This window comes from Lissotriton helveticus, chromosome 6, assembly GCF_964261635.1.
Source record: "Lissotriton helveticus chromosome 6, aLisHel1.1, whole genome shotgun sequence".
NCBI classification, from domain to species: domain Eukaryota; kingdom Metazoa; phylum Chordata; class Amphibia; order Caudata; family Salamandridae; genus Lissotriton; species Lissotriton helveticus.
Window position 1 is genome coordinate 167,632,831 of NC_136067.1, and position 24,999 is coordinate 167,657,829.

General features: G+C 48.0%; 1 protein-coding gene across 1 annotated transcript in view; it reads left to right on the top strand.

The window, feature by feature from the left end:
- Window positions 1-24,999, top strand: part of MTMR9 (myotubularin related protein 9) — a 288,947-nt gene that overhangs the window by 191,248 nt on the left and 72,700 nt on the right. Inside the window, exons 5-8 of the mRNA XM_078647565.1 lie at window positions 8,834-9,051; window positions 10,803-10,964; window positions 14,313-14,454; window positions 24,158-24,378. Coding sequence (XP_078503691.1) covers window positions 8,834-9,051; window positions 10,803-10,964; window positions 14,313-14,454; window positions 24,158-24,378 — 743 coding nt within the window. The remainder of the gene's footprint in view (window positions 1-8,833; window positions 9,052-10,802; window positions 10,965-14,312; window positions 14,455-24,157; window positions 24,379-24,999) is intronic.

A 24,999-nucleotide genomic window follows, 5' to 3' on the forward strand; every position in this document is an offset into this window, starting at 1 on the left:
GAAACGTTCGGTTAAAATCCCATTTTGGGGTGCAAGCACAAGGGAAGCAAGACTTCTCTCCTTGTGAATCTCTATAAGTCTTTTCCGTGAAACTTTTTGGCAGCCTAACTCGGGGGCCTCCCAGAGCTCGTGGAGACTCAGCCGGAACAGTTCTTTCTTCACAAAGGCCAGCCACGGGATTCTGTCGCATTGGTTCAGGTTCATTACATCGGTGAGGTCTTGCCTATAATGTACAAGGTCAGCAGTGGTCCATAGCCTGTGCCAGAATCTTAGTGGCTTTGATTCCAGATCCTCACCTATGGGGGGAAGACCCACATCTAATCTTAGCGGAAGCAGGGGCGTGCCACGGGGGAGGGCCAGGAGGCGTCTCAAGAAGTGGTTTTCTACGCTCGCCAACGCTGACCCTGCTTTATACCCCCATAGCTCACTGCCATATGATGCAGCAGCTTTAGCCTGTGTTTTATACATTTCAACTGCCGGGGCAATCGGTTTGTAGGAAGAAGTATTCGTGACCTCCAAAATCGCCCCGGACAGTTGAGACAGCCTTATCCGAGAACTTGCCATTTGTGGTTCCCAGGATAAATTTTCGTGCAATGTAACCCCCAAATACTGAAATGTTTTTACCCTCTCCAACCTTACAGAACTCAATGAGGGATTTGGTCTTGTCTTGGATGAGGGGTTAAAAATCATGAATTTGGTTTTCCCTGTGTTGATCTCTAGACCATGTTGTCTGCAGAAAAAAACAAATCCATCCAGGATTCGCTGTATCCCCATCGGGGATTTGGAGAGCAGGAGGGTATCGTCAGCAAACATGATGGCCGGCACCCTCCTGCCTGCCAAAACTGGAGCATCATTATCCCTTACATTACAGAGATGGGATATAATATTATTCACGTAAAGACAAAACCGGGTTGGCGCCAGAACACAACCCTGCCTTACTCCCCTAAGAACTGGAAACCTTTTTGACAAAGCACCACCCCTCCCACACCTGACCTGGGCAAAATTACCATCATGGAGGCGGATTATGGCCTGAAGGAGGTGTGTAGGAACCCCCAGCTCTTTTAAAACCTCCTAGAGTTTCTTCTGGGGGACCAGGTCAAATGCTGACCTCAGGTCCACAACACCATGTACAGCCTCCCCCCCTCGATCCTCAGTTTTCCAATAGAGGAGTACGAGGCGGAACATCTGGTCCATGGTGGACGTGTTTTTCCTGAAGCCAGCCTGGAGGGGGCTTAAGATGTCATTATCCTCCATCCAATCCAGGAGATGGTCCAGTATAAGGCGTGAGAAAAGTTTTTGGGGCACATCGATAAGACTAATCGGCCTGTAATTGGCTGGGAGAAGAGGACAGCCCTTCTTGAAGATGGGTACTATCTCCGCCCCAGCCAGGTACAGGGGATCTCCATGCCTCCTGCAATTGAGTTAAAAAGAATATGGAGGTACGGGGCCCAAATTTCAGGATGGGTCCTAAAAAGGTCACCGGGCAATCTGTCAAGACCCGGGGCTTTACCCAACGCCAGCCTCTCTATCGCGTTTACCACCTCCCCAAGACTAAACTCCAATCCGTCGCCAGGTTGGGATAGGACGGCTGCCGCCACATTATTGGTACCTTCATAGATGTCTTCATAAAGTTTACCAAAGTGGGCTTCCCATACAGGAGCTTCAATATTAGGCTCTACTGCAGTTTTAGGTTCACCCGTGCCAATGTTTACCAGGGACCAGAATCTCCTGGAGTCCCTCGATTCTAGGGCAAGAGAGAGATCCTGCCATCTGTCCCAGTCCCAATCTGACCGTGCCCTTGCCATTATCTCCTTGTATTCCCGCCTCAACACGGCAACCTTACCCCTATCTGTGCCCGCTTTTAATGCTGTTATTATCTCCGTCTTAGCCTTTTTACAGGCTGAGTTATACCATTTGGAAGTTCGGGTCTTTTGTTTATGCTGCACTACCTCCCGGTAAAGGACCTCACCCAGAGCGCCCACTAACTCTTCGTGGATTAGGGCTAATCTTTTGTTAAAATCTTGCAGTCTAGGTTGATTAACTAGATTGTCCAGGTCCTTTAACTTGGGGAGTGCCAGCTCGTACAATTTCCTGGTACTTTCTTGCGAATTTACCAGTTTCTCCCATTTTACCCTGCGCCTGTTAGAGGTAAGAACCAGATTACAAGGGGCATCCCCGGTCTCAACAGGCTCTGGTTCAACTGAGACTACAGAATGCACCAGGTCTAATAGTAGTGCATTGTGGTCGCTGTCTAATCGGACGACTACTTTGAAATCCTTCACCTGGGACCACAGGCTAATGTCTACAAAAATGTAGTCCAGCCGTGATTCCTGGCCCTTCCTATTAAAGGTACAATGTGAAGGGGTGTCTGAAATTGATCGGCCATTACAAGCCCTTAGCGCAAAGTTGAGTGACAATGACATGATTTGCACCGCAAGCGGAGACCAGGATCTAGGGTGGGGAGATTGACACACCGGAACACCCCAAAAGTCGTCTTCTGCGGAGAGTGCGCCTTCCCTCAACCCTTCCAGAGGTTCAAAGTGGCAATTAAAATCACCACCCATCACTATCTTGCAATCTTTGGGTAGCTGGCCCAAAAAGGACGAGAGATCATCAAGTGTGGGTGACTCCATAGTAGGGCCAACCGGACGAGAATACACATTTATAATTGCTAGTTTTGGGGCATTGGGCCACTTAAGTAAAACACACTGTATGTCTTGGGAGAGCGTAACTACATTCTCCGCAGTGCAACCAATGTGACTGGCTACCCACACCGCCAAGCCACCCGAGGGCCTCCCTTTGCCACTCCATCTAGCCTTGATTTAAAAAATTGCATATCCCATTCTAGACAGGGATTCCCTAGCCCATGTCTCTTGGAACAGGCACACATTAGCTACTAGGGAGTCCCAGTCATCAGTATGTATTTTGTTGGCAATGCCCGCAACATTCCAGGACGAAACCTTCAGAATTTCCGGAAGAACTTTTGGTTTTAAATTGGAGCCCAGCGCCCCAGTGTTGGAATGATCGGTGGCCACTCGCTGGACGGGGGGCCCTGGTAATTATATTAGTTCCTGATTGGGTAGATTAGAGGATGATAAAATCAGGTCAGGCTGAACAATGGGTATCAGTGCAGGGGGCTGTACACTCTCAGGTAGAATAATTTCTTGAACCCGCACACTATGAAAGGTTGTGTTTTCTGGGAGGGGCGTTTCATTTTCACGAGTGAAGCTGGCCGCATTTTCGCCCACTGTCCCCTGCCCCTCGTGTGCACCGGAGGTTAGCCGAGTCAGTTTACAGTTACTCGAATACACTTTGTTGCTGTTATTCCTCAGGGGCAACGAAGAGTTGGCGGAAATACCCCACCGTCATTCGCAGTCTTCGAGGCCTGATAGGGCCTCAAATCTATTATTCACTTCTAAGGGAGTAAAGGGTAACAGATGTTCCATCCCCCTCGTTTCTAACATGGAATCTGCCCTCCCAAAGTTACATCCGTGGCCCCTGTAAGGAATGTTGTCCCACGCAAATAGGGTCCTTGGGGCCGTAGGATTTGGTAGTGTTGCGAAGAACTGATTATTGAATTTAGAACTTGAATTACTCGGTAGGACAGGGAGTGGCCAGGGACATAGCATAGGAGCCACTAGGGCTCTTGGGTAAAAATATGTGAGGTCACAAGGGACAATTGATTTGCCTATGTTCCCTGGTGTCCAGTTAAGAATGTACCTGACCGCTGCCGGGTCTCTAAAATTTACCACTATAAGATCGCCCTTGATATCTTTTTCTCGACTCCCCAACCAGGGGAGACGGCGTACATGCACAATCTCCCCGTTGATGTTACCAGGGAGCGGTCTGTTCTGGGTAAACCAGTGCATGGTTTTGTTTTTAAGCTGGAGGGGACCTTCTCTTTTGTCAGCCTCAAGTGTAGGGACACCCGTGAGCACCACCACGTAGGGAACCGCTTCTGGGGGGGGAGTTCAACCTGAAGGCCCCTGCGGTGTACAGCTCTATTATGGGACAACCTCCCTCTTACCTCCCTCTTGCTTCTTGCAGCCGGGCTATTTCTCCTCTTTGGAATAGCGCCGGGAGCATGCGTGGCAACTGGGGGGGGGGGGGGGCAGGTTTGGGAAATTTTGCCCCTTGTAAGTGACAGCTCGCTGTTTTAGTGGGTACATTAAAGTCCTTGTGAGATGTGGGGGCAGAAGATACAAGTGGAACGGCAGGGGTAGGAACTATTTTAGTGGGATCTTTCTGTTGGCCCGCTTTATTAGAAAGAGCCATTTCCAGTTGCCCCAACCGTTGTTCTATCCCCATTAATCTATCCAGAATTGGGAGTGTATATGTCCTTAGTAGATGCTCAAGGGAATCAAAAGAGGGTACAAGCGACTGGGAGTCCAACAAACTGCCACTTAAGGGTTCTAGGGCAGTTGTCGGGACAGTCGACATATTAGGTACTGGTGTTTCTTGAGGGGCTGTTGGGATTTCTTCCGATATTGTTATGTCCTTTGTTATGGAGGCGGAGGCTGTATTAACCGCAATAACTGAATTGGCCCCTTTACCCTTGCCAAAATCTGAGTGGCTAATTCTACCTTTTTGATTTAAACCCTCCCTTCTCTGTCTTTTGATGGGTGGCGGACCATGTACCTTGGGCACCTCCGATTTTCTAGATTTATTTCTAACAGTCATTTTTGCAACTCGTGGGGTAGTAGATGAAGCTTCTAGCCCTACAATGGTGCTACATGGGGATGGAGTGGTATTAGTATCTATGCTATTAGAGTCAACTATTGTGTGGGATAAAACTGGGCTGTCTCGTAAAAGTACCGGAATGCCCTGGGTGGCAAGAGGATCCTCGCTTACTGGGGGCACACCTATACCAGGGGTAAGGGTCTGGGATACTGTGGATGAGGGAAGTCTGGCTTTAATCCCTTCAATGGAGAGACGTCGCTCTGCCCTTCGTTCGGCCAGTGCATTTTCCCTATCGATCTCAAGGGTAGGTATTTTAAAGTAACCATCTAGGGTTCCTTTACTGATGTTTCCCCCGCGATGCTCAGCGCGGGTGAGTCCATAGCGATAACTATAGGGAGCACCCTCCAACAAGCAAGGTATATAGAAGGCTTGGAGATAACCTGGGAGGCCGCAAATTTTCACGATTGGCCGGGGCTCACAAAAAGATAAAAGAAAACAAAAGAGAGAAGAAAAAAATTAAAAAGATGTTTACTGGGGAGGAGGAGCCAAGCTCGCGAGCGTAATGGTCGCCTTTTAGCTCGGCTCCCGCAGCCCTCCGGCCTGATCGTCTATCCTGTATCGTATCCTGTCCGGAGACGACACATTATCGTAGAATTGGAGACGGGACACCTCACTTGCACTTACCGTTTGGCCCGGAGGTTTCGACGTGCAGCGGTTCCGAAGTTGTGCCCTCCGCCAGACCGGGGCCTCCGTGGAACCTAGACCGGGACCTAGCCTGTGGGATCAGACAACTGTCGGCCCCGGTCGCGAGAGTGAACCAATGGTGAGAGCCGTTGTGCGAACATCCCGGCGATCCTGACCCGGGCCTGCCCTGGTGGCCGCGAGGCTGAGGTGGGTGAGATGCACCGGGGACTGATTCTGTGAGGGGGTCCTCCCCGCCGCTGCTGTGTCCGGCGGCTCTGGACCTCTACGCCCGGACTCTGCTTGTTTGGAGCGCCGGTGCTGGCGTAGGCGGAGACCCGCATTGGGCGGACATCCTTTCGGCACCAAGGCTGCCATTGCTGGGAGCCTCCCGGAGCTCTGTGAAGTCCTACATTTTGGAATTGTTTTCGAGAGTCGTGGAGGGTGGCGACTGGACTGACTTCGCGAAATGGCGGCCAACCGTCTGGAACTTGTATCGCCTCGTGGCGGCGGGCTTGGGTTGCCTGATTGCGCGGGGGTCTGGTCTGGTGACCGTGAGCCTACCCTCAGAGATATCCTGGACGCTCTGCGATCCCTGCGCGCATTCCTGGTCCCCGTGAGCCCGCCACGATCTGCCGCCATTTTGAGCAGCTGTTTCTTCTTGCCTCCCTCTTGTTTCAGAGACTCCATTGCCTCGCCCCCCTCGACTGCTGCAAGTGTTGCCGCCGCTGATCGACGATCATTTGGTGTGCCGTTGACTGTGGGGCTCCCTGCTTTTCGAGGTTCTGACCCCAGGGACTTGGTCATTGTGCCGCGGCTCTGTTCGGCTGGGATGCCCGGAAATATTGGTGGACTGCCGCCTGCGCCTGCACCGATGGCTACGCATTTGTCTATTGCAGAGACTCCCTCGCTTTCCCAAACGGCGAAACTAATCTCCTGCTCTTCATCACCCGTGCTGCGCTTGCTGATGCTCATAAACTCTCTACTCAGACTTTTGTTCACATGCGGACCGATTGACCCCCCCTGTCTACATGGCAGTGAACATTTTTTTCGATTGTGTGCTGGTCTTGTATTGAGTAGCTCACTTTACATTGTCATGTGGTGGGTGGAATTTGTGGTTCGGAAGGGATGGGGGTGATATGCGCGACTTGTGGGGACTCTTGCTGTACGACTTCGTGGCGCGACTGTTTGTACCCATAGAGCGGTGGGAGGTCCTCTCCTCTGTAAGTTTTATGGCGCTTGAAATGGTGTCGTCCTGGTCTGTTTTTGCTGCGATTGTTGGGTTGGGCGGAGGGCTGCGGCCGACCGTATTGATTTCTGTTCTCATGCTCCTCCCTCCTGTTTTTTCTATTTATGTTTATGTTTCTTTTTGTCTCGTTCTTCTCTCTTTCTTTCTTGCTATATTTCGGGTTCTGGTTTAGGGCGACAGGCACGCTGTCTGAAGGGTAGGCCATAGCCTTCTACAGGGGTGCAGGGTGGGATGGGTGGGTTGGGATCTATTTGTTGTTTGTTTTATGGTTCTATTGCCCTTTTGTATCTCTTTATAGTAATGCCGCGTCTGTCCTTGCATCCCGTGGTATGTTCGGGGTGGGGTATGTGGCGTCGTCGATCCTCCTCTTCTGGGTTGGTTACTTTTCGTCTCGATTGCTGTACCCTCCTTGTTATGGATGCTCCTGTTTTCTCCTGTACTCTCGCCACGGGACGCCTGTTTCGGCGTGGTCTTCTTTCTTTCGTTTTTGTGTTTCATTTCCTTTTATCATTTTTCCCCTTTGTCATCCTCTCCTCCCCCTCTTTTCCCTCTCTCTCCCCTTTTCCTGCCCCCCCCCCTTTTTCCTAGAAATCACTATGACGGGTTAATTTTGATGTAATGTTTGTCCGATCCCTCTGTCCTGGCTTGGCTGTGGTTAGGGTGGTGGGCATGTAAAGATGATAATGAACACGAGTCGATTATGTCTAAAAGGTCCCTGTCTCCTGGTGTGTACTGTGCTGCCTCCCCTGTGCTGCGGCCCCGTGCCCCCTTAGTGTCGCTGAGGATGGTTTTGGGACTTCGGACGCCTCTATATTGAAAAGTGAGCCTATCATATTCCTTATCCCCATATATTTTTTGCTCCTGTTTCTTGGCCGTCTGGTTCCTAGGTGTTTTCCTCCCTTTTTTACGATTGTTTTGCCTCTGCTTTTTGTTGATTGAATATGTACTGTTTGCCTTGGAACCCGTGACCGCTTTACATATTGATGCCGGCCGATTTGGTTGTAGGCCTAGAATTGTATATCCTTTTGATGCTAATAAAGGTTTAAAAAAAAATGTTTACTGGTAACAATGCAGGACCACTATAGGCTTCACCTGACTCGGGGCTAAGAAAAGTAGATATTAAATAGAGCAATTACAGGTAGGCACATGAACCACTTGTGCAGTAGAAAGACCCTCAGTGAGATCACCGATATTTGACAATAAATAACCATGAATACTTGTGAGAAGGCGGGTGTCTGGCAAGTCATGGGACAGCCTGTTAAATGTGAAGAACGAAGGAGACCGGGCCCAGCCCAGCCTCCTACAGCCACCTAACGGCCACACAACGGCCCGCCCTTTGCCCGGGCTACACCCGGCGCGCTCCCGCGCGCTCCGCGCAGCGGTGGTGGAGGGTTGGTAATATGGGATCATTTGTTGGTGGGGTGGGGCAAGGCAGGGAGAGCGGCCCAGGTGTCGGAAATTTGGGCTGGCGAGGACTCCTGGGATCTTGAGTCCAGGTCACTCCGCTCGCAGCCCTGCACAGGACTACACACCCACAGCAAAGTCCTGATTAGCGCTTTACTTCAAATCCACAGTTAGGGGGTATCCCACACAGCGAAGCGGCACCCGCAAAGCGGGTTCCGCAAGGTGTGGCGTAAAGGCAAGAGTCCGCAAATGACGATTAAAGTCTCAGCAGGTAGGAAGGATTTTCCACAGCGTTTCTCATTTCATTGGTTTCATAGATTATGAAATTCTGTTCCTTTTTGTCTTGCATGTCCTTTGTCTTCACATTTTCCTTTTCTACACTCCTTTCTTCCACTTCTTTTTAGGTTCTTTAAGCTGTATATAGAATATTGGCCTGATTTTCGTTGTTACCAGGAGGCAACATTAATGCCACGTTATCATTGTTGTATCTCAGTTTTTTGTTTTATTCTTTTGAAGTATCGTTTGCTTTATCAAAAACAAAATAAAGACGTTTGAACTCCAAATAAATGGTGAACCTATTCAGGTAAAGATATTGATAACTGTGTGTTGTGTTCCGGTGCAGCTATTGTGTTTTGGCTCTGACAAAAGCACCAAGTAAGAGCATATGTATGAAATGTGCATGTCAGAAAAAAAGTGTTTTGATTTGATGATGCCTTTAGTCTCCTTTTGAGTACAAGGTAGATGGTCTTCTTCGTGTTTCACCTTGCTGTTTTCGTTCCTTTTTTTCACCACTGAGTTAAATGCTCTACTTCCTTGTAGGTAATGATGCGAAGCAGTCAGCCGCTTACTGGAACGAATGGGAGACGGTGTAAGGAAGACGAAAAGCTCATTAATGCCACTTTGAGGGCTGGGAAGCGTGGCTACATCATCGATACTAGATCCTTAAATGTGGCCCAGCAGGCCAGGGCCAAGGGCGGTGGCTTTGAGCAGGAGGCAAGCTATCCACAGTGGCGACGAATTCACAAGACCATTGAGAGGTAGGAAAATGGCAAAACAAGCTCAGAAAGGCCCTGTGTTTTAGAAGTGACCCATGCATAGTTCATTTTTTAGTGTTTGTCTTGTTGATGTAAAAGGTAATTGCTATCTAAGTATGGTCTCCACACATCCATAGGCAATCAGCTGAAGCACTAGGATTTTCTTGGGTTCGTGGATGAATGCTACAATGCTCACTTGATATCAGTCGTCCATATCAGTCATGTTTGTGCCAGACCGTGCTTGGCAGCTCCGAAGGCTTGAAGTAGCTGAGGTCTTGGCGCATTAGGCAGGGCCACGGGCATGTTCCAAGGTAGCATGCAATTTTCTTTGGTTGCTCAGATGATGGAAATTTTTATATGCTATAAAATGGCGTAACTCAATACTGTGGTCGGATATGCCTTGCGGTCATTTGCTGCTTTTGGGCAACAGCCGGAGCCTAGTGCATCTCACTCTTGGGTAATATTATAATGGGGAAGCCTCTTTCAAGGCAGCACTCTGAGATTTGCATCATTTTTCTTGGGTTATGTGTTGTTTACGTCATTTCTGTGAATTTGACCCTATGCTTGCTGGGATCTAGTCCTGCTTGGCTCTCGGGAACACTTGACTAAGCTTACCACCTGTAGGATATTCGTATCACAGAGGTTTAACTGATATGTCCTAGAGTGATGCTGCTTGTGTTGCATTGTCTGAGGACAGCGAATTATGCTGTGGATTTTAGGCCCTGCCAGATATGCACCAGGATGTCGTTGTGCGAACACATGACTATAGATTAACAGAGCTGTAGTGTTGCTTCTATGCCTAACTGGGACAACCTTTGTTTTTCCTTCCATTGTGTACTGGGATTTCGCTGGTGGAATGGCCTTTGGTTCAATCCATACAATAAATAAGGAGTCTTTTAGACATCTTGAAGGACTGTTTGAAGTAGATATTGAAGTTATTCCATTTTCTTTTTATTATACGCAAGAGCAGCATGTGATAAAACGTAGTCAGCAGTACGATATTACCTGCGCCTGGTGGTCCGCACTACATCGGATGTTAAAAAGCTGCATGTTGTGAGTACATTTAGAACTGATGCTGAAGGCCTTTCAGTTACACATGTTTCTTAGGTAATGTGATTACCCCAAACGAACAGCGCTAGTCTCAGGTTAGTGTATGCTGTGGATCACTCGGTACAAAAGGGGGTGGTGATGGACGGAGCATCTGAGCCAATCAAACACTCACACCCAGTCAAAAGATCTGGGTTTGATCCATCACCGTTCTTTAGCCCACTTTGCCACCCCAGTTCAGACATGGCTATATGCAAATCAGTCTGACCCTGTGCCTCATGGGAACAGTCCAGCCCGAACTGCCAAGCCATGCCTTCCCTGGACCGGAAACAAGCTTCACTCGGAGCATGGGGTGGTGGTTATTGTTCAATGGTCTCTGTTGAGCTACGTATGTAAATCCATTTGTGTGTTTGGCTTTGTGATGACTGGGTTCTCCATAGCTTAAGCAAGGACTTGCTGTTATATTCTCCTACTTTTTGGTTAGCATAACTACATTTTTCTGCACTCCATTGCTCCTTCGCTAGAATCTCACTATACAAGTTTCCACGCATCCATGTTCAGCTCTTCTTCCAGAGTTAAGGCTGAAAGGACCCCTGTTATTGAGGCCTTTGGTTATCCAGCTCTACTTTTCAGATGCTCCGCATGCGCTGTTCTGCTGGTACTCAGCTGCACGAGCTATGAACTAACAGATGTTTGCTCTTTTTAAGGTCCAGCATCCTTCAGGAGAGCCTCATTAAGTTGGTGGAAGCCTGTAACGATCAATCGCACAACATGGACCGCTGGCTCAGTAAACTGGAAGCCTCCAACTGGTTAACTCAGATCAAGGAGATCCTGACCGCAGCGTGTCTGGCTGCACAGTGCGTGGACAGGTAAGGCATATGCAGGCTGTTCAGTTCAGTGGGTTATTTCTTACTAACATCTATATTGAATTTATGGTGTAAGCATTGTCATCATCAGATATTGAACGTTAACAAAAAACTTTTCAGCAAACTGTGGATTGTAAACTTGACTCATTTAGTTAATAACTCAGATGATTTCCTTGGACAATGCATGCTGCCCTTTGTGTTATATTGGGCCCCAGCGTTCGGGAAAAGTATTAGTCTATAGGACTCACTTGAGTGTTTCAACATTCTGCAGTTTTAAATGAGAAATCCAGTTTTATCTTACTCGCCCCCTCCCCATATCGCCCATCTCTTTATTGCTCTGAATTACCTTAATACCGCGTCCCATAGATCAAGGGGGAGCAGTATATGAGAGGGAAACAGGAGCAGAAGTGTGAACTGCTCCACTCACCTGAAAGCGTTGCGAGCTTCATTACATTCCCTAGTACAAAACATTCAATTGAAGAATACGTTAAAAAAATCCTACATTTTAAAACGTTATAATAAAGTTAATACTGTTTTTTAAGTTCTAGCAGTTTGGAAATTTAAAGTTTCTGTGCAGTTGCACAAGTAGTCCACATTTGTATATGAATTAACTGGCTTATTTAGAATTTAAAGAATATGTAATAAAACCGGGCACTCTTGATTCCCACTTTGGGGAACATGCCGTCTAGTACCAAGCAATAATAGGTGTTTGACTGTCACTTAGCTAATCTCATTCCCTGCTCAGCAATATCTATAGTCCACCTCAATCTCAATTCCATTATAATGTGTAGGTGCTTCCTTCTGGTGCTGCCACACACTGAGTGAAAACCATTGAAGGTAGTTCATACCACTTATGCTGGCTTTTAGAAGGTGTATCTCTTGCAATGATCACCATAGTTTACATTTTTTTTGTCTACACTTACACCTGTCCAAATCTGTTCCTTTATTGACTAGCAAAATATGCTCTATAGAATCGGTGATGCCTTGTAAGGTATCTCTAGATGTTCCAATTGCATGTCGGTGGCCTGAAAAATCACCAAAATCTCTTTTTATGCTTCGGTCTCTGTTACTAGCATTTCTTTCCCTTTGGTTAGCTGGTAAAATGGAGCTTCTTAACTCCACCCTACATGAAATAAACCTTTCGCTGATATGCTTTGCTGAAGTCATGATTACTGAGCCAGCGCCTTAGGCTCCACTCCTTTCGTCTTGCTAGGTGCCCATCTAGATTTTAGACTGCCCTTAGTATACTCATTTCCAGGATGTCATCCTTGAACATTTCTAAACAATAAACTTCTAGTCTAGTTTCAGATGTCTCCACCTGCAGGGAGCGTGCTGAGGTGAAACTTACACTGGAAGAACTCAGACTTGGCCCTTTCCATGTTGGTACCGTTAGCCCCATGGTAGTCAAGCTCATTGAATTCCCCGTACCGACATACACGAGCATAGAATGTGGACCTTGTAGTGAGTGAATGATCTATTCATCTAGAGCTGCAGCATGCGCAGGTCTATTTTTACATCGTGATTCTTCCTAGAGGCAGATACCTGCTTCAGAACCCCTCTTAGGTGAGGGAGGCAGTTGTGAGGTACATGCATCTGTGCTTGAAATCATACTACGTCTACAAAAAAGGAAACAAAAAGAGAATGCCGCAAATAGCATTCTTTTATTTAAAGTCTGATAACTTTAAATCAATGCTAAAACCATATGCATGTCCTGCCAATGTCTTCTTGGAGTTTAGATTAAGGCCTATATCTGAGGTGCTCTAGAAACCAAACCCGAGTCGGTTGTCCATGATTACTGCTCTCCATCAATGTTATTATCCACTTTATGCAGCCATTCAAGTCAAATGTGGCAACCTTGGAAGGGAGGCTAGTAGAGACCATTTTTAGAAAATGTGAGAAAATCTTTTTTTGGGCCCCTGTGTGGAAGAGGTTAGTAGGACGCCAGACTGCCAGCTGGTTCTATACAAGCACTTTGGGAAGCACTTTGTCATAAACAAAAGGGAGCTTCTCTCTATGTTTGATCTATTTTAGATTCCCTGTCCTTATTTGTATGACTTCTTCTAAGATCTCCGAACCGGGGACGGGCAGCACTACTGGCCACATGCAACTCTTTATGGTAGCAAACATGGAAGGTTCCTATTTAGATGGGCTCTTCCAGAAGCTCCTTGAAATATTTCTAAAATTTGATTACCAGTCATGCCTAGCATCACTTTCTCCTCTGGTTGCCCCTGGTTTCTCTTTTTAAAACTAGTATGCAGCTGCCACCCTCTCTCCCTGCCCTCCCTCGGAGGAGGTGAATACCCTTGCATTTCCGCATATATCCTTGTTTACCCTGAAGTACACTGTAAAAACGTCAGTGTTTCTTAGTCAGGGGAGAGATCTCTTTTTGATGTCGTAGTCGGACGAATTAGCAAAGAATGAGTATGTTTCCTCCTTATCTGCTTTGTCACATTAGACAGACTTTACACTTGACATCTGCCCCTCATTCGAACCCCCAATCTCCCACACCCCACTCTCCCATTAATGTTAAGAGGCTAGAACATTTTAGCTGCTTCAATATGGAGTCGATTCCAAACATAACGTACTGTGTAGCACTTCTCCAACAGCTCAGCATCATGTCAGCAGATAACATACAGCCGTACCCTTGGAGTCCACATCTCGTGAAGCTGTTCAGCATTTCACACCAGGCACCTCACTGGCACAGAAGCCTGTGCACACTAAACTGATAGCATGAGAATTTAAGAAGGCATCATGAAAGCCATGGAGGCCTTCAAGGAGGGGTGTCTCTCCAAAGGAGACAAAACTCTGAGTCGGTAACAACAGTACTTCGCAAGCACCATGATATATGGACACTAGCAGTGGAATGCGGTCTGCATGGGACAATCTGATCTTCATGTTTCAGGGATGACCTGAGCATAAAACACTTGTGTTGGCTCATGGTAGCCAGCGTTCTAGAGAAACCAGAGTTGTCTTCTACAAATTGGGATGCAAGGGTGTAATAGAGCACAAATGCCTGGAAAATGTCTCGTGAAGAGTTGTTCATCCGCTGTAACGTATTAAAGTGCCAGCCCAGAAAGTGCCCATGGTCTGTACCCGTACTGGACTGCACTAAGCCACAGCTTTCAGGTGGCACACTATACATACCGTTGTGTGATTCGCGTGAGTATTGCTTCCAGACTGAGCAAAGCAAACCAGTTTCTTATATGAAAGTCTGCTCCTGCTAGGTTATGAGTGGATGGATGTTCAATGTCTTCAAATGCAAGGAACATACATTTTATGTTGGAATTACTTTTTATGTCTCACAATCCTAAGTTAGTATCTGCATTCTTATGTGTGGTTTTTGTGTTCTAGAGAGGGTGCTTCTGTGCTGGTGCATGGAACTGAAGGGACAGATTCTACGCTGCAAGTCACTTCTCTAGCTCAGATAATCCTGGAGCCGAAGTGCAGAACTATCCGTGGATTTGAAGCCCTGCTGGAGAGGGAGTGGCTGCAGGTAAGACACCAGGCTGCCTATAAAATTGAGAATGAGTGGAAAGTCTTCATGATGTTCCACTGAAGCAATTCCCATTAACTCAGCTCTCTTAAATAGAATTCCTCAGGTTTAAGGTTTGTACATTTATACTGGGACTTTGTTTGATAGTTGTGAATCTTAGAAGTCCAATTAGAAGCATTCTCAAATGCCAAAAGGGGACTGAACATGAATGATTCTCAATAAAGAGATCAATATCTATTTCACTAAGGATCCATGTTAATAGTTAGAATTAATTAAGTTAGAAATTCAATTTATTTGGATTAAATAGTTTGGATGTGGTTAGTTTGAAATTGTATTCTTCTATATAAACTGCGATTTATTAAAAGCAGTTCCATCGAATTTGCATTTTATTTGAATTTCTCATCTTTTTTAAACAGGTGGGAAATTCCAGTGTCTGCTAAAATCCTATTGCCCACTTCTTCCCATAACCTAGTCCCCCGCATTAACTTCCAGCTCCCACATACCTTACAAAAGGGTCACTAAACCAATAACGTCTTTTTTTAATTCCTTTGCCGGGCTATTTACCTCTGACTATCTCTATTTGTAATTTTTCATTTTTTGTGGGTTTGTGTTGTGCATCTTTATTAATTTGTGTCTCAGCTGTATACAATGTACATGTAATATAAACAAGTATAATAAACTACAAACCTTTTGTTAGATGTGAGAGAGTTACACATGTTTTAATGAAATCCCCCCGGCTGCCATTAATCTGTCTTATGTGAATTTCAGCAAGGTTCTATTTTTACTTCCATGTTATTTCGCCCGAACACTGTGCCACTTGTCGTACTCCCTAGCAAACAAGAAATTGGTCTCAACCAGTGAGAGGAAACACAACTACATCGTTACGTGTTGTTGGCAAAATATACCTTTAAACTCTGATCATTTCTTGACTTCTTCAAACATGAATGTACACATTAAACTGGAAACCCAATCCACCAACCACTTAGTTTTCTTCATAAACAGAAGTACCTCTGCTGCCCTCTTGTAAATGTAAATGTAGAGGTACTTGTATAGCCCACAACTACCCAGAGCCCTCTCGGCGCTTGTACGAATACCGCTGAGGAACTCTTCCTGGCCTTTCCCTGTGAAGTGCCCACTCCTGGGTACCCCCAAGGTGAAGCCAGGCATCCTAGCGATGTTGTGGCCGTTGTGGAGATTAAGCAAGCTATTGCCCAGAGTTGCAGAGTGGGACTCATGATTAGAATAGGCACCGAGGCGAGAATTATCAGGTCCGAGGAAATTGAGCCTAAGACCCGCCAAGGCGGGAATTGAACCCTGGTCCCGGGCCAGACTTCTGCATCAGGGTCTGCCGCTCTAACCATTGAGCCACACTTCTGCAGTGGTTCACCATTATTAATTAGGATGGCACCTTCCTCTCGTTTTTTATACTCTTCCAGATCCATGGGCTTTCTCATGGGCGCTTTGTCCTTCAAGGGCCACATCAATAACGGGGGCGTGGTTTAAGCGCCGACCGGGATGGCTGCGTGAGCGAGTTGCTCCGCGCCGAGTCCCGTCTTTATCCTGCAGTAACTAGCCCCACAATACCTGGCGGCTGGAACTGGGCTCCGGTGGGGTCGCTGGACCAGCAGGGAGCATCTGACCCCCGTCGGGACCCTGGGCGCTGCAGGCAGACGGACCTGGAGCCCCGCTTGATGAAGCTGGGGAACAAAGGCAAGATGGCGGCGCCAACAGAGCGAGAGTCCGGAGAGCGGAGCGATGTGGGGTGCTGCGCGGTCTGAGGCGCCTGGGGGCCCTAGCGAAGCGGTGCGCTGATGGGGGATTCAGGAGAGCGGGACCGGAGCAACGGAGAAGAGCACCGGCGCTGCCCTGGCGCGAGCGGCGCCCCTCCCCCACCTGCTCGCCCGGACGGTAGGAGAGCGCAGCCATCACTCGCGCTGCACCGGTGGCGGCGCTGCTGGCGTCTGTGGCCGACCCATCCCTGAGGGCGCTGAAGCAGAGGCAACCGGGACACTGAGGAGACCGGCGAGTTGGCCGTGTGCTGGGGGGGTGGTTGCCCAGGGCGATTGGACGCCCGGTTGGAGGCAGGTGGGGATGAGGCCGATAAAGCAGTGTGTGGACCCCGCAGTGCGCTGAGGCCGCGCAGATCGGTGCCGCCGGGGGCGGTGGGCTCAAACTGCCCAGTGGGGCAACGCCTGACTACCTGTCTTCTGAGGGGGCTCACACCCCTGGCCTCCTCACTTTGGTGACGCACTGAGGATATCGGTGGGGCTGCACGGACGCCATTTCTGGGCTGGAGGTTAGCGACGGGGCGCAGAGGAAGGACAATTGGCACCGCCGGGAGACCGGGGAGCTGCGCACCTTGTGATCTGCCATTGGGCTCGCCAGGTGGCCCTGGAGACGGGAAGGACGGAAGGACTGCAGCCGCCGGCCGCCATTGAAAGAGACGGCTGAGGTGGCACGTTTCCCGTTGACAAGATGGCCGCGCAGGGGGCTGACCTCGCTGCGCCTCCTGAGCGAGGTGACGGGCAGTCCGAGGCCGCGGATGGCGATCTCCCAACGGGGCCCTCGCCGCAGGAGCTGCGGCTGAACCTCCGTCTTGATGCCATTTTGGCCGCGATCACCACCACCAAGGATGAGCTGCATCAGGATATTGCGCAGGTGGCGTCCGGGCTTGGCCTGCTGAGAGCGGACCACGCCAAGCTCTCTGACTTCCCGACTCTCTGACGAGTCGGGAGGTAGACTTTGACATGGCCGCATGCCTGCTTCTTTGGTTCCCGCATACCAAAAAGACCAAGGTTACGAGCAAATTCATTGGGTTGGGACTGATACTGGCACAGCGTGAAATCACTTGGCATTGGAAGTCTAAAGAGGGGCCGTCTGTACGGAGGTGGAGGAATGAATTGGTGAAGTGGTCGAGCTGTGAGAGTGTGTTACGAATACGCCAGGCGACTAGAACTGGTAACGAGAAGAGCTTGGAACTGGCACGGTCCTGGGAGCTGGTGGTGCAGGCATTAAGGGACTACCTGACTGAAGGCGAAGAAACTGATCAGTTATAGGCAGGGATTCCGTGTGACTACTTGCTTGTCAAACTTCCTGATAGTTGTCACCCTGGAGCAGGAGAGGGATGGTGGAACCCGCATTAGCAGCAGTTGAGGGGGAGGGCATTGGGAAGGAGTCGGAGGAGGGGGTGGTTGGCCGGCAAGCGGCAACCTCCCGGAACCGGATGGCCCAGGATGGTAGTCGTGATGATTAGTGACATGATATTGGAGTGGCCTAGGTTTAGATGGAGAGGGTGGGTTGGTTGTTCTGGGTTAAAAGCAGAAACGAAGTGTTACACTTGACCTGTGCCCCGAATGGGGCATGCACCGAGGTACTTCCAGTGAACTGACTATTGACGCGCCGCCCAGCCTCCGGGATGTGGGCTAATCGGCTGTGTATTGTATTACTATCGCACTGTATGCTGGGTGCCGTTGGTGTATGGGTTGGCTTGTTGGATGTGTTTATTCCTGATTCTGCAATAAAAATATATTTCAAAAAAAAAAAAGGGCCACATCAATAACAAGCATTTACAATGCAACGGTTTCGCCTTTGCAAAAGTTAGAGCTATTGGCATTGTAAATGACAAACATTTCATTTGTGTGTTGTTTTTGAAAATCGATAAATAAATGGCATTGTCATTTACAATGCCAATAGCTTAATCTCTCGCAAATGCGTGACCTATTGCATTTGCACCCACACACACACAGAACCACACACACCCACACACACAGAGTGAAAGCACATTGAAGCCCGCGTGCCTAGAGATGGGGTTCTCTCTGTAAGCCGGTAATAGTTAAATGGATTCTGAGGCACTAAAGGTGTTTCTCACATCAATGCTGCTATACCATGGTAAAAAACCCAAAAACTGAACATTATCCTTTTAACTTTAGTAATACATTTATGAGGTGTTTATTACAACAACTGTGCTCGCACACAAAAGTCTCCGCTCCTCCCCACCCCTCCCCCGTGCTTCATTAAGATTCCTCACCCGGAGCGCTCCTTCTCTAATTAACAGAAACTGTAGTGCAAGAATTAGGTGGAGGCGTGGGTGTCCACTGAACAGCCCTCTTTATTGTGGAAACGGACACGCAGGGGGCGCGAGGAAAGCGGGACCCCAAACTGTGCTTTCACTTTCGGTTTAACCGCCTCTCCAGTTACACGCCCCGATGCGAGGGGGCTGCCCACTCCACTTTTAGCTCAAATTAACAGTTCAGGTCTGGGTCTTAACGTCCGCTCTACCGCCTTATAATTTATTGTTCTTTCATCTCACCTTAAAGATAATTACTATTTATATATCACGCATAACGAGCCAAGACGTGGACCCGATGCGCAAGCATATTTTTTAAAACTAATTCTTTAATGTCATCGCTACAACATTTTGTTTGGTTAATTAAATAATCCTACATGTCGGTATACTCGCAGCACCATTTATGATAAAGGGAGTTATGTTATGTCGGTGGCTTTTCACTTCACGCTGATGTTTACTGCACGTGGAGGGCTCGCATTCTGCAAGATCGTGCATAAAACCCCGGCGTCTGCCTCAGCGAAGTGCTGGGGGCAGGCTCGGGGCGCACAGCACTCTCCGGGGCTCTTGCACGTTTCACGAATCACGGCTCCAACCGGAATCAAGCCTTCTACATCCTTGTGCCACTCGTGTCCCGATAATACACACACGTTTAAAGGGTAATATAGGAACATGTACTGGAACAAACATTCAGCGGTAAAATTAGCTGGACGGGAGGGTTAATTCATGGCCAACATGTAATTGTGGAGAGCGTGCACGTGTGATTAATTCACGGGCTTGCCTGTTAACACACGCATGCATCCTGGAGATGGCCTCCTCCACGGCGGCCTGCAGCCGGGCGGCGGTCTCTGGGGTCAGCCGGGCGCTCTCCGCCGGGACGTACCAGGCGCGGATGCGTATAGGGAGCAGTGAGTCCGGGCTGCTTGCCCGCCGTCCCCTGGGCGAGGGCAGCGCGGGAGGGGGTTCAAGGGTTGGGGCTCGGAGCACGGGGACTGCAGACTGAACGTCGTCATGTATGCAGCGAGCCCTACAGGGATGCCCAGCGAGAACAAGGGAACATGCCAGCAGGACTAACCAACCGGGCCGAGGCGTCACCATGGTACAATTGACAACAAGCATTCTTGACCACTTAGCCCATCTGTCGCTTTCATCCCCACATTTACAACTTCCCCTCGCTCTCCAACACCATTACATCTCCGCCTTGATCTCGCGCCTGCACCCTGACCCCCTTAATCTGTCCCAATACTCTCACACTCTGACCTCTAACCCTGCATAGTAATTCAGGCGCCTGTGTCCCTGTGCGGAGACCTCGCTACACTTCCAGCCCTGCTTGTACTCCCTTGCTCTCGGCCCCCTGATCAGTACTTTCTTTCACCCCTCTAACCTTCCGCCCCTGAGTTCACTCTTGCCATGTGCTGTGATCCTTTCACCTTTGCCCTTGACCCGTGCGCTCGTCACTGTTCAGTCCTGCACTCCATCTTGCCTGCTAGTCCTCCTCCTCCTGTTTCACGTATGAGTTCGGTCTCGTATGTTGCACTTCTCCGCCCAGCGCCTTGCGGATTCCTCCGCCCCTGTCATTCCTCTAACCCCACCTGGCAGTCCCTCCCCGCTAAGTCTGTGTCCCTCTCTCCCGTTGTCTCGTACTCCCTCCCTCCTTGTGGTTGGCACCTCGGCCCTGCCTATCTCTCCATGGCAGGCTCGCCTGTTCTTTGGTGTCTCTCAGTCTCCCCCCGGCAGTCTCCCCTCTGGCAGCCTCTCTCTCCCTGAGCTCTCCTGGTCTCGGGTCAGCGGGCTGCCTCCCACCTCCTGGAGACATCTCTGGACCCACGGCACAGAGGCAGGCGACGTGAAGGGCCAGGAAGTTAATAATCAAAGGAGTGGGGCCCTGGTGGGCCTGCGTCCACCCCCCTCAGAGCGATCCTTAGCCAAGCAGGAAGTGGGGGTCCATGCTAATCACACCTTTCAACAAGACGAGCGGGAACAGGTGCAGCTGAGCCGAAGGCTCTGAGCAAGCTTCAAAACCGAGTTAAAACTCTTTAAAGAGCGCTTTTATAAAACATGCGTCCAAGGCGCTTCTACACACCGCGGCAATACAAATAAAAACAAACACGGCAATCCAAGCATATGACAGTTATAATAAACGTATACAAACTGTTTCCAGGGCACGGTCTGAAAGAACGACTCTCACACATACTCGGTCTAAAAAAAAAAAAACAAGGTCATTTTGGGATTCGGGGGCGGGATTCGGGGGCGTGTTTGCGTGTTTTTCGCGCTCTCCCCTTCCATTGGCTGGAAGGTAAAATTCCAGCCAATGGGAAGAGGAGAGGGCGGGACTTAAAAAAAGACACGGAAACGCCCCCGAATCGCGTTTTCACGGTGAAAGCGTGATTGACAGCCAATCTCTTCCAATGGCTAGCCTCCATTTATGGAGCTAGCCAATGGAAGACAGAGGCGGGACCAAAGCCCCATATGTAGGATCATAAGATTTCGCCCTGGGTGGAGCACCTGCTTCGCAGGTGCTACGGCCAGGGCGAAACCTAAAAAGGCTTAAACAGCTTGGTATCGGCTTATGTTCCTGTTTGAATTAGGCCCTTACTCATGGGTACGAACTTCTAATCCAGCGTCTTGTTTAGTAATGCGTCAACGGTGGTTACACTCTAAAACTGGTCTCCCAAATCCCTCATTGACACACAGTTTTTCATGCATAAGCTTGATTAATCACCAACCAGAGCCATTTTAAGTCATTTTCCCCTACCCTGAAAAGTCTGTATTGGTGTGTTCCCTGCCAGAATCCACTTCAGAGTTGTATCGTGATCTACAAAGCACTTCACCCGAGAAATCCTTACACGCAGCTGGCTGTTAGGAGCACATCCATTGCATGTTCGGAAAGCTAAAAGACTTACTAAAAATGAACATACCAACAGTCTTTTCCAGTCTGTGGAACAAGACTCTGAAATGACACCCGTTTAGTTGCACATCAGACAGTCTCCCTCATTTGTGCAAATCTGGAAAGATCTCAAAAGCCACCTATTTACATTCTTCCTAAAATTCCAGACTGTATCCCTCCCATTCTTCTTTTTTAGATATGTTTTTCTTCTGTATTTTATATTTTTGTGTTAGTTTGATGTCTTATTTTAAACAAACATGCATGTGGTCTGTTCCTCTATTTATAGTACTCCGCTGCTCTGTATGACTGTCCAAACTTTTTAAATATTCCCAATAAAATGAATAAATCAATTGATTTAGGCATTCATTATCCGGTACAGCACACCCCTCCTGAATTGCATATGGACCCAATTCTTAGCTGATTGATATGGGTTATATGGAGTAAGTGTCCGTGATTTACCTCCACATAACAGATTTGTCAGGTGCGTAAGCTGGGATTCCAACACAGGCTCTGGCTGCTTTTACCTTAGATTGCATTGTCTCTCCCCTTAGTCATGGACATATACTTCTTTATAACCGTTAACTCACCCTGAAATGAGTCCTGATATTTGCGTAAAATAGCAGAGACCAGAGAGAGAAAAGCAATATTATCAACAAAATGAACATCCTGAATACATCCATAAATAACATGCCTGATGCTTCTTTATAATGGGAGTACCGGCCCAGTTCATCCCTCTCAAAACCAGGCAATGCTCTCCAAAAATAAATCAGTGGCATCTGGTGAGCCATGCCACTAACGAGCCCTCTGTTCTGTTGATTTCTGGTAGGAACAGGGTCTTTAGGGTAATGTAGCTATATGTTCCTCCGTACTAGCAGCCGTGCTCACTGGGTGGTGTTATGATGACAGCACTGACTTGCGCAGCAGCGGATGTGCATCAAGTCAAAGTACTGACAGGCTGAGTGAGGGCAAAACATGGGAAAAACTGCCATTGTCATTATTATTCACTAAAAGTGGTCCTGTGACAATTCTGCACCCACCTGGTTTGTCAGGCCCCGGAACACATGCTAAAATAAAGATTTTCATGTGCTACTCAACCATCCCTGGTACAGTAGGGGCAAGTGAGACCTATCTGTAGTTACAGGAAGATGCATAATGCCGCCATAGAAGGGATGCCATGACCTTCTGGCAGCGCGAATGGAGCCAAGATCCCCCTCCTTACATCAACCTAAGACTGCGGACAGCTGCTTCTAGGCAGTATGTGGATTATCTGAGGTGTATTGAAGGCCTAATCCTCCTGTCTCCTGAGGAAGTTCTGAATGAAAGGCGTGCCAACCATCCATGAATGAGATACCTTGTGTTATGGCAGGGTTCACACCCAGTCATGAAGTGGTGCCCGACTAGTGCCCCTGTCATCCACTGAGTTGGTACCACTATAGTTGGGAAATAACGTATCACCCACTTACTCCCTTGCGGGAGTCTTGTGTATCTGTCGTCTAACCATGTAATTTTCGTCTCCATTCCTGTACCTCGCTACAGAGATGGCATGGAATGCAGAAGACCTGCCTGCTGCTGGGTACCTGAGGTACCGCTCACTTGTCCCATGTTGAGGGTACTCGAGTACCACTGTTTCTCTGATTCCTCTCTGGTAAAACAAGAATTAGCTCCAAGAACATTACCTCGTATCATACACTCACTTGCCAGCAGGTGCCCCATTGGTTGGTCTCACAAGTGCGGTCAGTCACATCAGATTTGGCACGCAGCAGTGTTCTCAGACTTGCTTGATTACAGTGCTCTCTCAATCATACTCCGTATGAAATCTGGTCTTTACGCACACTTTGCACTGTTAGGGAAGTAGTCTCGACAACATAAAGCTTTTTCTTCCTCCTTTCAGTGAAAGTTAGGTTAATAACATCTGTTATTTTTTTGTTAAATTGTTGAATAATCACTTTTGCACCCACCTTCAAACCACAGAGCGTAAATACCCCTGTTTTAATGTCTTGTACAGGTCCCTCCCTTAGTTGACTTAAAAAATACCAACTGTAATTGATTTCCAGTGCAGGCTGCCAAGCTGTAAAATTCACATCTGCACACGAGCAAAAAATGTACAGTTAACATCTGAAATGGGCAACCTGTTGAAAACATGAGATTTGCTCTGAAGATAGTAGCGCCCAGATTGGTTCATGGTACAAGTCACATTCTTTTCATGTTGCAGCATATTGCATAGCAAACTATGGATCATGCTTACTGGAAAATAACACTACCATACGTTAAGAGTTGACCATTCCTGTTGTCTTATGTTTCTAGATTGTCGTAACTTTCTGAATATTGGACCATGTGAAGCTTAAATATTGCTTGCAAAGTTCACTACAGTCTTGGGTTATTACGCTTGTGACTCTCACGCAATTTCGCCAGTGGGTGAAGTTTTCTGCCATAAAGTGGTTTGTCATAGAGTTGTCTCGAAAACCCTTTTTTGTGGCAGAGTTCTCCTGCAAAAAAGTAGGTTTGAATCTATTTTCTCCTGCTAAGCCCGTTTCAATTAGATTGATCACTACTTTTTCTGATAAAAAAAACAAAAAACTTCACAGTGCGTAAGTAAAGTTGCCATAGAAACCAAAAAATATCCACATAATCCATGAACATCCTTATGGCCTTAATTGTTAAAGTGATCCATCCTATGTGCAAAAGAGTATTTTTAAAGGCAGAGGGAAGAAATTGTGATGGATCCTTGACTTACCCTACTCTTTGGCTTCTAGGCCGGCCACCCATTTCAGCAGCGCTGCCTTCAGTCTGCCTACTCGAACTCCAAGCAGAAGTGGGAGGCCCCAACCTTCCTTCTCTTCCTGGATTGCGTATGGCAGATCCTCCGCCAGTTCCCCTGCTCTTTCGAGTTCAATGAACACTTCCTGGTGCTGCTGTTTGAACATGCATACGCATCACAGTTTGGCACTTTCTTGGGCAACAATGAAAGTGAAAGGTAAGTGAAGACTGCAAGTGTATCATTCCACCTGTGCCCTACTCATGAAAGTATTCACTGTGCTTTTAGTTTTTTTCCTCTCCGTTTAAACAAATGACAACACTTTCTGCCCAGGATGTGAAATTTGAAACTAATAGCACTCCAAACGTTTGATAATACTAGGGGGGGTATCTCAGCTTGTCGAAAAATCAAACCGAATAACCGAATTACACTGTTAGCATTGGACGCTGAGGAAACGTCCATCAGGCTGAAAAGAGCTATGTTGCAATTTAGTAGGAGTGGATCAACATAGTTATGGCCTGCTATGTTAGAGCTAGAGCAAGGATATTGGTTAATGGACTCTTTTCAAGGAACTTTGAGATTCAGAGAACAGAGATATCTCATACGCCAACTCCTTGTTGCTATAAATGTTGGTGATTGGGCAATCACCCGATGTAAAAAGCAGGGTCTTTGGAGTTGCAGAGCATAAAATATCACTGTTGGCTGATTTTGTCTTGATCTTGCTGGATTACCGCACGGATCCTTTTTTCCCTTGCTGAATTGGATCGAGAAATTTGGTAGAGCATCAGGGAGAACAAGGATAAAATGGAGTTCATGCCAATGAGACTCACTGGGGGAAAA